The sequence below is a fragment of the Engystomops pustulosus genome, chromosome 9 (assembly GCF_040894005.1).
Source record: "Engystomops pustulosus chromosome 9, aEngPut4.maternal, whole genome shotgun sequence".
NCBI lineage: Eukaryota > Metazoa > Chordata > Amphibia > Anura > Leptodactylidae > Engystomops > Engystomops pustulosus.
In genome coordinates this window covers 89679249-89695829 of record NC_092419.1, presented here as the reverse complement: position 1 = coordinate 89695829, position 16581 = coordinate 89679249, and the positions used below count along the sequence as shown (strand labels likewise).

The 16581-nt window shown below is 41.1% G+C and overlaps 1 protein-coding gene across 7 annotated transcripts in view; it reads right to left on the bottom strand.

Annotated features, from left to right (window-relative positions):
- The window catches only part of LHX6 (LIM homeobox 6), a 113103-nt gene that overhangs the window by 8508 nt on the left and 88014 nt on the right, over nt 1–16581 (bottom strand). For 6 of the 7 annotated variants that reach the window (XM_072123318.1, XM_072123313.1, XM_072123314.1 and 3 more), the window contains one exon: nt 843–1063. In XM_072123318.1, coding sequence (XP_071979419.1) covers nt 843–1063 — 221 coding nt within the window. Of the gene's footprint in view, nt 1–842; nt 1064–1214; nt 1322–16581 lie in introns of those variants that run through there. The other variant, XM_072123317.1, reaches the window with a different exon arrangement.

Genomic DNA, 16581 nt, shown 5'->3' with positions numbered 1-16581 from the left:
TCAGCAGGACTCTCACTATCTCTCCTAGGAGTCCTGCTTAGTGACTGACCTCTGTGTATAACACTGATACATGGAGAGCTGTCAATCACTGTGTGTGGGCGGGGTCAGCAGGTCTCTCACTGTCTCTCCTAGGAGTCCTGCTTAGTGACTGATCTCTGTGTACACACACTGATACATGTAGAGCTGTCAATCACTGTGTGGGGTTGTCTCTCCTTGTCTTTCTTTCCTTAATAAAGGTGTTTTTAACACATTGCAAATAAAATTGCTTACACCCACAAAAGATCTCAAAATATGGGTGGGAAAACTTCCCTGACGAGTTTCTTCCAAACCTGTTTACAAGAATTGATGTTGTGTTGAGTAGTCATACGAGATATAGATTTACTTCTCTATTTTGATCAATTTACCACCCCTGCCTAAAACTTTTGCACAGTACCTTATGTATGTTTTGGAGGCACATTGCCTGGTCTAGGAGGTACATTTTTCAATTAAAACAATCTTCAATAATAATGTACAATGTAGAAAACTCATACAATACAATGACCACCGATCGGGGAGATGTTTCTTGGTCTATCAATAAAAGGTGTAACATTTTCATGAATATTGGGAAAGGGATAATGAGTTCTCTTACTAGACTCTGCTAGGTCTAGTACTGAAACATGCTGACACCCGCACAGCTGGTTCCCATGACTAATAGCTCAGTCATAGTATTCATGAAAATCACACAAAAGAAGGAAGTTAACAAAGAAAGACTAAACAGAATAGCAAAACATAACAAGAGCATCTTGAATTGAAGACAAAGCAGCTGATACTACTTAGGCACGAGAGAGGTGGTGACAACCTACCATTTTCGGCTGCTCGTTTTAGGTTTTCTATCATGGTGTCATAGTGGATCCTGCATAAAACCTTCTCCTCCACGAGGCCAAACTCCTCGCCTGTAGACAGCTGCCTCTTACAGGAGTAGCATGCAAAGCACGCGAGGTGGTATGCATTCCCCCGAGCCCTTCTCACCCAGTCACTGGCGTAGATCTGTCTGCCACATCGGGCACACTTGGTTCCAAACCGGCTAAAAAAAAAGAGAAAAATTGGTGAATTAGGTGGCCCCATCATCCATTATACCTCTTAATACACTTAAAGGGGTTGTCTACTTTAAGCACATTCCAGCAAATAACTAATATTGTTTGTGTAATGAAAAGTTTAAATTTTTTATAATATACTTTCTGTATCAATTCTCCATGGCTTCCAAGATCTCTGCTTGCTGTCATACAATAGGAAGTTTCATTGTTTACTTCCTGTAGATAAACACCAGTCTATGGTTATGTGATGTTACGGCTTGTCATGCACGGCTTGTTATATCACACAGTGTAATCAGAGATGTGTGATGATAACGAGCCGTGCACCTGTGTGACATCACATGACCATGGACCAGTGTTTATCTACAGGACTTCCTGTTGCATGACATCAAGCAGAGATCTAGAAAAAAAACAAGGAATTGACACAGAAAGTATATTGGAAAGTTGAATAACTTTTCATTACATAAACAATATCAATTATTTGCTGCAATGTGCTTAAAGTGGACATCCCCTTTAATTTGATCAGTAGCAAGTAAAATTAGACTATAAATGATAAAGTACTGGTCACACAAGACAAAGTGGAAATTGAAGGGGAATGTTTCATTCATATAGGTGTTCATTTATATACACTCACCGGCCACTTTATTAGGTACACCATGCTAGTAACGGGTTGGACCCCCTTTTGCCTTCAGAACTGCCTCAATTCTTCGTGGCATAGATTCAACAAGGTGCTGGAAGCATTCCTCAGAGATTTTGGTCCATATTGACATGATGGCATCACACAGTTGCCGCAGATTTGTCGGCTGCACATCCATGATGCGAATCTCCCGTTCCACCACATCCCAAAGATGCTCTATTGGATTGAGATCTGGTGACTGTGGAGGCCATTTGAGTACAGTGACCTCATTGTCATGTTCAAGAAACCAGTCTGAGATGATTCCAGCTTTATGACATGGCGCATTATCCTGCTGAAAGTAGCCATCAGATGTTGGGTACATTGTGGTCATAAAGGGATGGACATGGTCAGCAACAATACTCAGGTAGGCTGTGGCATTGCAATGATGCTCAATTGGTACCAAGGGGCCCAAAGAGTGCCAAGAAAATATTCCCCACACCATGACACCACCACCACCAGCCTGAACCGTTGATACAAGGCAGGATGGATCCATGCTTTCATGTTGTTGACGCCAAATTCTGACCCTACCATCCGAATGTCGCAGCAGAAATCGAGACTCGTCAGACCAGGCAACATTTTTCCAATCTTCTACTGTCCAATTTCGATGAGCTTGTGCAAATTGTAGCCTCAGTTTCCTGTTCTTAGCTGAAAGGAGTGGCACCTGGTGTGGTCTTCTGCTGCTGTAGCCCATCTGCCTCAAAGTTCGACGTACTGTGCGTTCAGTGATGCTCTTCTGCCTACCTTGGTTGTAACGGGTGGCGATTTGAGTCACTGTTGCCTTTCTATCAGCTCGAACCAGTGTGCCCATTCTCCTCTGACCTCTGGCATCAACAAGGTATTTCCGCCCACAGAACTGCCGCTCACTGGATGTTTTTTCTTTTTCGGACCATTCTCTGTAAACCCTAGAGATGGTTGTGCGTGAAAATCCCAGTAGATCAGCAGTTTCTGAAATACTCAGACCAGCCCTTCTGGCACTAACAACCATGCCATGTTCAAAGGCACTCAAATCACCTTTCTTCCCCATACTGATGCTCGGTTTGAACTGTAGGAGATTGTCTTGACCATGTCTACATGCCTAAATGCACTGAGTTGCCGCCATGTGATTGGCTGTTTAGAAAATAAGTGTTAACGAGCAGTTGGACAGGTCTACCTAATAAAGTGGCCGGTGAGTGTATATCTAAATGGGCCACAACAGGCAGAAGAGGATCTTTCTATTGAAGAATAATGGGCCCATCCCATATACAAATATAAGAACTAAAATTGACACAAGGACCAAAAACAAGGCAAAATCAACTCCTTTGATTTCTTATAGATAGCAAAATACATTTCTAAAATTGGCGTAGCTTTCTCCAGTGTTGAGAGTTATTCCGCAGCAATGTCTCCTATACTGTAGAAATACGACTACATAGTGTTGATATCATAATTGTCACATATCATCGATCCATCTGGGTTTGCTAGAAGAATTCAGCTCCTAAGCTTTAACAATTGCTGCTCTAGTCTATGACAGAAGCTATCATTTGGAACCAGCACATGTTGTTATGTATATATTAAGATTAAATACAAACTGTACTTGGTACTCATATCTGCAGCCACAATTAGATATTTACACATTTACTAAGGGCTTTGCGCTGCCCTTTTGTCGGACTGCGCACGTTCTCCTAGGCTAAAAAGTCTTGCACAGGTATTTAGAAGTGTCTGCGCTGCTATTGTGTCGCACGTGCCCCTTTTGTAGCCCAGCTGCGCCGGCTTCCATGCGACACAAAATAGCGGGCGTGCCGGCGTTTGGTCCAACTGATTAGGAACGGGCGCCATATTTAACTTGCAAATTGTGTCGCACCCCCTATGTTAAAGGTGCCCCACGTAAAGATGGTGAACTCTGCTGGGCCTGTGCGGGGAAGCGACAGATTCATGCATGCAGAACTTTACACGGAATTAGTACTTTTAGTGCATTTTCCAACTTTCTAAGTAAATGTGCCCCAATATGTTCCAAAAGGTTGTAGCTAGAGATCAGTGAATAATTTAAAGGAAATCAACCTCCTAAAAGCATTAAAAAACCTATTAATACAACCCACGCTCCTCTTCACCTTGATTCTGTTGCTGTCTAATCTAATATGCCGGGATAACCTAGCAAGGAAAGTTATAAATTAGCAGCACGGAGCTCAGGGAACAAGATGCCCAGGGCTCCGGGCTGCTAATTATGCGCGCTCCTGCACCTCCCTATCCCATGCTAAGAGAGGGATGTGACATCACGCGTGAGGCATGAATTCACGCCTTTCACGTAACGTCACCTCGCTCTCCCATGCTCCCAGTATGGGAGAGGGAGGTGCAGGGGCATGCATAATTAGTAGCCCGGAGTGCTGGACATCTTGTTCCCTGCGCTCCGTGCTGCTAATTTATAATTTTCCTTGCTAGTTTATCCTAGCGTGTCAAGATTAGCGGCCATATGAATTGCAGCCAACATAAAGCCGCGATAGCTTTGAATTTGGAGAGGGGGGGGGGTGAGGATTGCTCCCCCATTTCTCCAGCCCAAGTCCCAGCCATTCCTGTGAATGGGGCCCTTCAACTTTATCACTTGTACCCTAGAGTGCCATAGTGATCTGAGGACACCAGCGGCCAGCTACAACCTATAGCAAAGATCACCGGCTTTCAGATCTGTAGCTGTGGCTAATCGGAGCTTGTTCCCAGTAAAAACAGAAGAATCATTTGCAGCTGATCCCACATTTATAATAGAGATAAAATGGCCTCAGCACGGAGAGCCTGGCTTCATGTGACACAATACAAAAATAAACACATACTTAAGAAGCCGCTCATTCATTATAGTGGACATGTAAATTACACTTAATGTCCTGCTGTTTGTTTAGTTTTGCAATTTTATGTTGGAGTAATAAGCAGAGGGGGATTTTTCCAGACATCAGAAAAATATTAAAATTTTTTATTATTTAATAGATTTTCTGACCACGTTTTCTAATTTGACTCATTCTACGGTTTTGTTCATGAGCTCAAACACTTAATAACTTTATACACTTTTTTTTTTCTAATTTAAATCAATTTAGTATTAATTGAAAATAAAGGGGTTTTCCCACAAAACAAGTTAGGCTATATCTACAGAATAGGGCCTAACTTGCGGATCGGTGGGGGTCTCAGTGATATGACCCCCACAGATCATGAGAATGGGCCATGCACGACCAGCTGCTCTACTTCTCTCTGGGAGCAAGGAGGGGTGCTACGGAGGTACATTACAGCCCATAGGACCACCCCTGTTCTTGTGATCTGTTTGGGTCTCCGAACTGAAACCCCCCATCGATCAGCAAGTTAGGCCCTATCCTGTGGAAGTATTTCATGGACAAACCCCTTTTAGCTTTTTAGGGCTGTTTCACTTGATCGTGTGCAGCCCGTATAAATGTGCAGTGTGGTGGCACTATGCATTATAAAGAAGAAATATAATGTAGGGAGGTTCCCTCTGCTGGCCGAAGAGCCGCACCAAAACTGTATTAACTATTACAGCTCCGGCTGTTTGGCCGGCAGATGGGATGTCCCTTAAATTATATTCCTCTGCTCTGTGTGCAGCCCATGGGATCGGGCGACCATACGGCTCATTTACACAGGCTGTAAAATTTACATTTACACACGTTCGTGTAAAACAGCCGTTGCACAGATGCTATAAGGTAATATACTTGGACTACAGAGTCATATGCACTGTGTGTATTGCAGTTGGGTACACACCAATGGGAAAAATATGCGAGCGGTATGGTAGGACCAATTCATTTTAATACTCTGGAGCCAAAAGATGGTCATATGCAGCAGTCATAATTACTGAATAGGAAATAGCTTCTTGTCCCTGGTGGTATAACTATGGCAAACCTCATTTCAATAGAGTTCTGGCTGAACACGTCCTCTTACACTTAATTCCCTGCGTTTGGGTCTGACTGAGATAACACATGACTACATAAGCGAGTATAGTAGTGCACATGGTCAACCCGTGCTCCTTTTCAACACAGGATTCTGGTTCCCCTTTCCAATGATCCAGTGTTCTCCCAGACATCAGACTCCTGCCCAGTTAGCTGTATTCCCTATCCAGTGGTGGATTTTGTTTTTGGAAAATTGATAAAAGGTTTTGCCATGTATTTCTGAACATTTCCAGTTAAGTTCTATTTTACTATAAAGCCCTGAGACTCTGCTCTGTCACCAGGGGCATAACTTGAGGGGGTGCAGAGGATGCGGTCGCACCCGGGCCCAAGAGGTTTAGGGGGCCCTTATGGTTTCGCTTTCCCATATGAGAAGACTATTACTATAAACCATACATTATAGTCGGGGCCTGGCACAGACTTTGCACTGGGGCCCATCAGCTTCTAGTTACACCACTGTCTGTCACATAAAAGACACTTAATAGTAGAAAGGTCTCATTGACATTTCTAAAAATAGCAATTTTACTACCAACATGTTCAAAAGGTGTCGAGTATGCAAAGATGAGGAGTGATATCTATCATTTGTGTTGGTTGAGGTGTCTCTTCACTGAACAGCGACAATTGTATTATTACGCTTATCTTAGCCAGAGAAATCCACCAAAGGAGTGGAATTTTCCCCTAACTCTGACGTCCAGTAACCCATGTGATCCTTTTACGTATTTCCGGTTTCCTGGTAATTTTGCCTTTATATTTTTGCTATCTGTTTTGTCATGTTATGCTTGATGAAAGCTCCAGTCCATGATGCCACTTTTATTTTAATTTATTTAATAAAACATTCACTTCTGATGTTGGACCTCCGAGTGAGTTGCAAAGTGCCGCTCCACTCTTCCTTTTCGGGCTGTACACAACACTCTTGTGTCCTAGGGTGGGTTCCTGCCAATGACACACTGATGGCCAAGTTTAGAGCCAATATGTGAATACTACGTAGTTATTACATCTCTTATGGATCTGATGAGCATGAGCATATCTTGTGGGGCAGTGATGGAGAACCCAGGGCTGGATTAAGGTTGGTGGAAGCTGCTGGGCGGCTTAGTGTGGACCCCCACTAAATGTAGCACAGACAGTGGTACACATTACTATTCTAAACTGAAAAGACCGATTGGCTGGCAACCAGTTTAGCCAACCAGTGTTAGGTACTATTGGGGGGATCAGGTGTCACTTTGCATTCAGTGCAGCGTACAGGCAGGCTGGGTGTACATGCTCTTACTGATAGCGTCAGTGAGTCCCTTTCATAGCTTGGAGACAGACATGGTGGCAGCCCTGCTGCACATCACTCACAGAGGCTGTGAGCTGTTTGTCGGACATTGTTGGTTGGGGCCCCCTTATGAGTAAAGTGGTGGGGGCCTTGGGGCATATCTGGTATATAATCTGGTCCTAGGTGTACCCATGGCATGTGTGCCATAGGTGGCACTCGGAGCCCTCTCTGCAGGCACCCGGCCATTATCCAGCACATTGGGCGCCATGACAGGTTGCATTTACAAGCTTTATTGGAAATATGAAAAAAATAACATTCCAAAGTGTTTAGAGAATATTGGATTGTAGGAGACTGGGTGAGGGATGGGCACCTGGGGTGCAGAGTGATGGGGTGGTGTGGGGTGCAGTAGTGTGCAATGTATGTCACATGCCTCTCAGGCTATGGCAGGCTGTTATGTAAGGTGTGTCTATGGCCATTATGGTCTCCTATTCCCACTGCAGGATGGATCTTCTTTTCCTCCTCCATGGAACTGAATTCTGGCAGGATATCTGAGAGTCTCCCGACTTGAGTGTCCCTCACTTCTGAGCAGGGGTGTACAAGCCATTAGCCGAGTTGAGCTCTTGCCTCAGGCAGCACCACCTGCAGCAAGATGGGGGAGTGTCATCAGGGTCTACTGGATGGGCTAGAGGGGGTGCCATTCTATATCTCGCCTCGGGCTGCAGAGTGTGTAGGTTCATCCCTGCTGCTGAATATTTGACACAGTGTAGCAGGAAATCGGTGGTGTCCTGATCCTTTCCTGTACCTGCATTGTTGGCTTCACCAACTAAATCACTAGCTGCTATATTCACGAATGCTAAGTCGGGAATGGACTATAGTTCTTGCTTTCCTTGGCTTCCTAGCTCTCTAACATGTGGAGGCTTAAAGGAAAGAAGGACCTAGAGGAACTTTGTTGTTGTCCCTTTGTCCCATACTTGCATTACTGGTGTCATCGGCCACATCGCAGGTTGTATTTACTAGCTGGTATATTCACAGAACGGTTTAATTTTTATAAGATAAATTTTTCAACAAAAACAAATATAGTTTATCTGATTAAGCATGCATAAAATCCGTCATATCTGTGTTTATTTTACTTCTTAATTTAGCATTAATTGTTCTGATGCAAATTAGATTTCCACCCCCACTGCATCAAGTTCTTAAGAATGTTTGACAGATGTTGAGTAGAGGAACACCAGTTCAGACCCGTACTCTCAGCTCTGCGGCTAACCTGCCTCCGTGAAAAGACTGGTCGGTATTCTAGCTGGCTGCAAATTAGATAATCAAGATCAATTGTTTTGAAGCAGAAAAAGACGTGGGATAATTAAGGAGAAAATTATACTTCATGGGAAACAAAAACGTCAAAAACGTTCAGCTACGTGTGTATTTTACAGCTGAACATTGAGGAATGAGGCCAAGTTCTGATCATATGGAGCCCCCATAAGTGATGTTATGTTATATACTTAGCATGGTATTTATACTGATTGTAGTCATTATGTAGTAAGAAAGAATAAAACAGACCATACATTGTGTCCTGCACTAGTGTGAACATTGCCTTATTACACTTCTGGATTCTTAATTGATTTCCACTACACCCATCTGTCTCCTGCTGACTTTGTTCTGGGCTGCAGACAGTTAAGGTACGTGTGATGGACATATACCTCCTCCACACACATTGCTCCACATAGTCTGGATGTCAAAAGACAATTCTAATCACCTTCTGGACTCTGATATCTCATTAGAGGTTTATCTAGCCTATTCCCCGGTGTTTTTTTTTTTAATCTCTGGACCGTAGCTTTTCTTCTGATTATCCATTTATCTCTTGATTCTGTACTGCATTGTCTTGGTTGGATTTGTATGACCTTTTTTATGCGTTTGTTTTGTCCTGGTTTAGTCTCCATAGTTTCTGTTTAGCGCAGGAAGGGAATGTGACCAGTTGTCACCTATCGATTAGGGATGGACGAGCAATTAGGTAGGGACAGCTTGGGGATATAGCTTTAGGGCTCATTGTCCATGTCTGCCTTACCTTCCTATCTGTATCCATTTCCACACAGCAGCATAACAGCCTACCTTAACACTAACTTCTTGGTTGATATTTGTGGTATTTGTCTAGAAAAAGGGCAAAATTGTTCAAGGGTGTATTTTTATTTATTTATTTTTTTATATAACTGAACTACATACTACATACATATCAGGGCTGTTGTCAAAATATATTTTGGTCCATAAAGAGAGGGCCAATGAGTATCCAATTTTACCAATCCCCCAACACCTTGTACTCTTTTTTTATATGTTCTTCCAATAAATGGAATTGCAACCTCTTAGCCATATAAAATAAATGTTTTGTGGGTAAAGATAGGGGTTTGGACCCCATACTTGCCAGTGGCCTCAATCCTGGCAATCCCGGACAACACACTGAGCCAGTGCCTCCTCCAGTACAACAAATATCAATGGCCGCTCTATATGAATTGCTACATCAGATACATAAATCTTGGCAAGAGGCATTCCTGCCTAAGACCTTTATAAAATATTGATTTGAAATGTTAAAAATGTCTGTCAGTGGGGGTTTGACTACTAGGACTCCCAACCGGTGACATGTACAGTCACTATCTCCAGCTCTGACACACACAGTGTTGGTTCAGTAGACCTGCAAGGCGGCCCACAAGCTGTGATATACCCCTCCTCATGAGAAATATTCCTATCAACCAGCAGGCACAGGACTAATTATTAGTTATTACACTAATCATGCAACGGCAAGTATTGCACATATGATTTGAAATCCATAGTAATGGGGGAGTAACGGGGGAGCCAAGAACAAAGAAGCAATAAAAAGAGTTCATTAATGTGTGTGTGTGTGTGTGTGCATATATACATATACAGGCAGTCCCCGGGTTACATACAAGATAGGGTCTGTAGGTTTGTTCTTAAGTTAAATTTGTATGTAAGTCGGAACTGTATATTTTATCATTGTAATCCCAGCCAGAATTTTTTGGTCTCTGTGACAATTGGAGTTTAAAAATGTTGGATTGTCATAAGAACCAGGATTACCAATAAAGCTTCATTACAGACACCTGTGATAACTGTTATAGCTGATTATTGTAGCCTAGGACTAAAGCACAATAAATTACCAATATCCAGAGGTCCGTTTGTAACTAGGGGTCGTATGTAAGTTGGGTGTTCTTAAGTAGGGGACCGCCTGTATTCAGTGGCATTTGTATAAATGGTCCCTTCTTAGGACAGGTCATCAAGTGTAGGTCAAAAGGCGGCCAACATTTGACAACACCCATTGATTGAAGAAGCACTCAGACATGTGACTAACATTATATCCGTGGGTCACGAGGTCCTTCTGCAGCTCATTCCCATTCACAAAATCAGATGTTTCACTGACAGTAGATATGGTAATTTTAGCGAAACCTTCAGGCCACATAAAACAAATGGGCCTCCAAAGACCCCCCAGCTTTTGCACAGTTGATAGCAAAAGTACACAAAATCTGCACTCTAGAGGAACTCTTCAGTAAAATACGCAGGAAGCATGACACCTTTCACAAAATATGGACACCGTGGTTGCGCTACAAAATACGCCTAGAGAGCGAAACTCCTTGACCGGCTAGTAGGATAGCAACTGGTACATGCTTCTCCATACAACCCCCCATCCCTTTTCCCCAATCATTTGCCTCTCACAGGCACATCCTATCTTGATACCAAGCTACCCAAAATGAGAAGAAGTACGGTAGTTCTTCAGCCACATGTTTTGTTGCCTTAACCCTCGTAATAGCGCATCTAATATATATGTAATACGCTATTTTAGATAAGTGGGACGCCACTCCTGGATCTCTATTCCGCCGGGTGAGGGAGAACCACGGTTACATTATTGTTAACAATGTTCTTCAATGTGCAAAGAAATTGTCTATTATTTCTGTAATATATCATCTGTAATTGATATCATATCACAAAACTAATAAAAATTCAGAATTGAAAAAAAAAAACAAATTGCAGTATGATTTAATTCTAGCAATAAAAACAGAAATCAAGCAATAAAACTCTAATATCAGTTGCCCAGCAAAATAAATGGTGAGAATCCATCTGTAAAGTCTGTAATGGGACCTTGTGTCTCTGCCACCTAGCAATAAAGCCAATCCTGGAGATTGTGACCATAATTGACATTCCCAGCATATGATTTATAAATATTAAGGTCATGGAAAATTATTCCTATCACTTTCCATATGATAACTTTCCATCTAAAACGCCCAACTCATTAAAAAAGGATCATTTCCGCCCATAGTATTGTAGAAATAAAGGAAAATGTCAAATTACATGGAAAACACATTAAATTTAGGGCCTTATTCTTTTAAACTGTCTGTGTTGCCCATAGCTACCAATCACAGCTCAGCTTTCATTTTACCACAGCAGTGTTTATTACCTCAGCCATTCATTAATGGCTGAGGCCTACTATATCCATCCTGCCTGACTGGTGGTACTGAGTGCACAGTGCGGTGTGTGGTGGTGTCCAGGACGCCATATTCGATTCATGAATAAATTTTGAGGCCATGTACTCACAGGTTCCTTCAGTGAAATCCGAACTATTTTGCTGGTCAATTTACGGACATTCAAAAGCAGTATAGTGGTTTGGTGCAGAATCCAATAATTGGTAGTTAGTACATAAATTGTGAATCCAATAGTTTTCAATGAAAGTGTGAGCATGGACATCCTTCAGTAATATTGTTATCATCATTTCTTTTCACAAGATACTGGGACTTTCGATGTATGCAACCGCATTTTTCCGGATGGGGTCCGGTTGACTGTAAGTCTCCACACGCCCAAAAGGCAAAGTCTCCATAAGGAATCTTCTCACATCCCTGACTTTCTATATGTCACTTGTTTTCTTGCAACCATGAGTGCAGTGAGCAAAGTTTGAGTCCACCATGGAAAAAATGTTTAAAAAAAAGGAAATAAAAATGACAAAAAACCAAAAGTTCAAATAACCCCCCTTTCCCTAGAACGGATATAAAAATAAAGAAAAAAAATCAAATTATAATCATTTTAGGTATCACCACGTCCCAAAACGCCCAATCTATCAAAATATAAAAATGGTTATTCCCAGTGGTGAACCCCATAACGGAAAATAGCAACGAAATGTCAGAATTGTGACATTTTAGCCATTTTGCATCATAAAAATTTTGAAAAATAAACGTGATCAAAACATCATAGAGGCCCAAAAATGGTAGCGATGAAAATGTCATGTCATCCCACAAAAAAAACACCTAACACATCTCTGTACACTAAAGTATGAAAAAGTAATTAGTGTCACAATTGGGCAAAAGGTTTTAATTTTTTTAAAACTATTAAAACATATTAAAACCTATAGAATACAAAAGAAAAGTCCATGCGGCAAGTGTGTTTTGAAGGAAATCCTCTTGAAAGTGCAAAAGGATTCACCCTCTGGTTGCAGGTTTTTGCAGACAATGAAAAAGAATCAAACCATCCAGCACTTTTTTAATGAAAAATGTTTGCTTCTTTATTAAATCATCATCATATAGTATCATATAGTATCCACAAACAGCTACGCATTTCGAGTAATGCCATGATGAAGAGTTTTTTTACTCGAAACGCGTGGCTGTTTGTGGATACTATGTGCTGATCGATTTTATATGATGATTTAATAAAGAAGCAAGAATTTTTTATTAAAAAAGTGCTGGATCGTTTGAATCTTTTTCATAATAAAACCTATATAAATTTTGCATCGCTCTGTTTGTACCGAACCAAAAAATAAATTTGAGGTGTCATTTGGGGCTCACAGTTGAAATTGTAAAAACAGAGCCCACAAGAAAATGACACAAATGTGTTTTTTCACCAATCTCACCACATTTGGTATCGTAGGGAAGAACCAAAAGGTACAGGTCCATCAGGTCCATTTTATATAGTGTTGATCCAGAGGAGAAGGCCATGCAAGCCTGATGATAATTAGCTCATATTCAGGAAATATTCCTTCCCAACTCCAAATATAGCAGTCACAATAAATCCATGAATCCACGTCCTGTAAATCAGTCCCTAAATATGGCATGGATGTCAACTTCAATACATTTAAAGGGAACCTGTCAGCAGAAATTGACCTAAGAAACACTACCAGATTCTAGATTATGGGGCAGATTTACTTACCCGGTCCTGTCACGATCCAGCGGCGCGTTCTCCGTCGAGGATTTGGGTCTTCCAGCGATTCACTAAGGTAGTGCACCCGATGTCCACCAAATTTTTTTTTTAAAATACGGCGGGTTTTCTGATGGTCACGCCCCCCAATTTACGTTGCGTGTATGCCGGCACAATCTGATCGCATGCGCCAAAAACCCGGGGCAATTTGGCGCAAAACAGTTATTTTTTGGAAACGCAGCGACAAATTGCGATTCGGGCCCTTAGTAAATGACCCCCAATGTCTATTTTATGACCCAGCGTGGTGGGATCATCCACAAAATCATCTGTGAAGTGACATGTCATTTGGTTGTATAAAGTCAAGGAGGCGGAGAGTTTAACACTGAAGTCAGGCTTTCCTCACTTCAGAATTCCCTTCTCACTGTAATCGATGGTCCTGCATCCAGACAATTCACTAACCTGATCTCCTTCATTCTGAGGGAAGGGGAGCTCAACTTCAATGCTGATCTCTCTGCTTCCATGACTTTATACAACCAGTTTACATCTCACTTTAAAGTTGATTTTCTGATTGATGCCACCTCACTGAGCCATGAGCTTCACAATACAGGCGGTCCCCTACTTAAGGACACTCGACTTACAGACAACCCATAGTTACAGACAGACCCCTGTGACCTCTGGTGAAGTCTCTGGATGTTACTATAGTCCCAGACTGTAATGATCAGCTGTAAGGTGTATGTAATGAAGCTTTATTGACAATCCTTGGTCCCATTACAGCAAAAAACTCCAATTGTCACTGTGGCCAAATTTTTTTTTGTCTGGATCTACAATTATAAAATATACAGTTTCGACTTACATACAAATTCAACTTAAGAACAAACCTCCGGACCCTATCTTGTAAGTAACCCGGGGACTGCCTGTATACTGGCTATGTTTAATTAGGTCAATTTCTGATGACAGGTTCCCTTTAAAACCATTTAATCCATATTTCTCACTTACATCCGATTCCCATCCTCGGAATTCGGATTTAGTGATAACAGTATTTTGTGATAACAGTATTTGCTCTCATGTAAAAAGCTGATGGGGACCAAGTCGTCCTTTGACTTATACCATGTCTTCTTTAGGTATCTCCCTACCACTGATACTCCTTGTCTGCAACAGTAGAGAAGATTCACGAATGAATGTAGTATAGACTAATGTTTCCTGAATTCTTCTAAATCCATTACTCTTTGCCTTATGCGTAGTAATAACATGAAATGAAGGTTTGTGAATTATAATTATTCTGATCCCATTTATTGCTTTGTACTTTTAAGTCTCTTGTTCTCCCCAAAAATGCATTAACGTTTAACATTTTTAGCAACTACACAAACAACATAAATGGTAGAGTGTAAAATAGCTAAATGAGCTCACGAAGCAACTAGGCCGGGCATATTCACGGAGCTATTTTTAAGGATGGAAAGTAAGGACAATTACACAAAAATTTACTCTGAATACAAATATTTCCTATGCCATTCCGATGTATTTTAGCCAAATGCATTTGAACGAACAAAGGGCTAAATAATGTAAAATGAAAAGCAGATGTTATAAAGAAAGGCTTCATACAGCAACGAGAGCCCTGAATAGAGGCTGAGCATGTTGGACAGATGCATGCTCAATACTGTTTATTCTCACAATAATCGTGATGAATGAGTAATTGTTTACCAGACGTATTATTCTTCATACAAAGTCATAAGAGACGGACAAAACTTGTGAGGAAAATAGTACAGTCCTTTATACCTGCTTACAAAGCAAAATGTAATGCCGTTCTGAGGGAATGGACAACAAGATGAAAATAGGAAGGATAGACACAGATAGTGAGCCCTAAAGCTAGACCCACCCAGCTAACCCCTACCTGCTTGCCTATCCTACCCTAAATGGTAGGTGATAACTGGTCAACATTCCCTTCCTGCACCAAAGAAAAAATAGGTAAAATCAAGAGACCATCTAATGGACAGAAGGCTAGAAAGGGTCAAAAGATCAAAGGATCGCTAGCAAGCACTAGAAAACTCTGGCGAGCTCCAAAGAAGTCTTATAGCAAGCACTGGGAAATGGGCAGACAGTCCTCTTATGAGACATCTAAAGGTGATTGGACAGATTTGACATCTAGAAAAACCAGACTAGCATGGAAGGAATGTGAATGGAGAAAGCATCTGTCCATCACAGGTAATTAACCCTTTGCAATCAAGAATAAAGTCCACAGGAGACTGCTGTGGCGGAAATCAATTAAGACCGCCAGGTATAAAGTAAGGCAGTGTTCAGACTGGTGCAGGACAGAATACAAACTAAATACAAAATCATAACAGCAGCACAACTTCTAAAGTCTGAATGGGCACAGATGTTTCACAGGGGCTTGTGGACATTGATCATAAATCTGTATGTACATATATATATATATATATATATATATATATATATATATATATATCTCAGATCTATTGGTACATACAAATTGTGCTTCCATATGGTACATCTTTACTGAACCATATGACTATGATATTCGGCCGTAATGGGATTCAAAATAATGTACAGACAAATGAATGCGGAAGTATAAAACAAAACATTCCCCCAATGTCACCCAATGCCCATTAGGTGTCGTAGTCTCATGATCCATACTACATTGTCCTTCTAAGAGAATATAATAAAACCTGCAGTGCAGATTGAGGTCCCTGATTCCTATTTTACTATTAGTATTTATAGAAGATATTGGTGGAAGTACGGATGCGGTGCCCCCCAGTGAGCCAGGGGAGGTACCACAGAAACTTAGCATAATCCCATTAAGACACTATAGTACGTGACATGGAACTACCGGCTAACTATGGTAAAACATGGTATATCAGGAATATTATGGAAAATAAAAAAAATTTAAAATATCTTTTTGAAAAAAACTAGAAGCAATAACTTCATGCCAAAATGTTACAAAAGAATGGGAAATGCTAGTCTCGTATGAAGTTGTGTTTTCTTATCTCATCAAATTATTCTGCTACAAAAATGTGCCAAAAGTGAAATAGTAATCTTCTAATTGCTAGTATTTTCATGGTTCTTGCTACTGACGCCTTCCATATCTATCGAGCACATAATATTCTCATCATCAAATGATTACTGAATATCAGTATAAATTATGCTTCAATTTATAGAGATAACTCCTGCATTACAGTAAATTACCGATAGTCATAGAGGAAACTCGGGTTCACAGTTACGTTACAGTTATTGCAGTTCAGATGTATAGAGATGAATGGATCCTAGCTGCAATACCACTCACCACCCAATGGTAAGGAGAGGAGCTGTTTCTGAAAAAAAGCCATGTTTTTCAATCTTTAACTGCTTATTACCGCACCTGTTTTGGACCTTAGTGACCAGTGATCAATGTAATCTACAAGATATAACTTTTTTTTTACTTTTCCGTCACTATAGCCATATCGGGTCTTGTTTTTTGCAGGACAAATTGAAGTTTTGAGTAGCAAACAG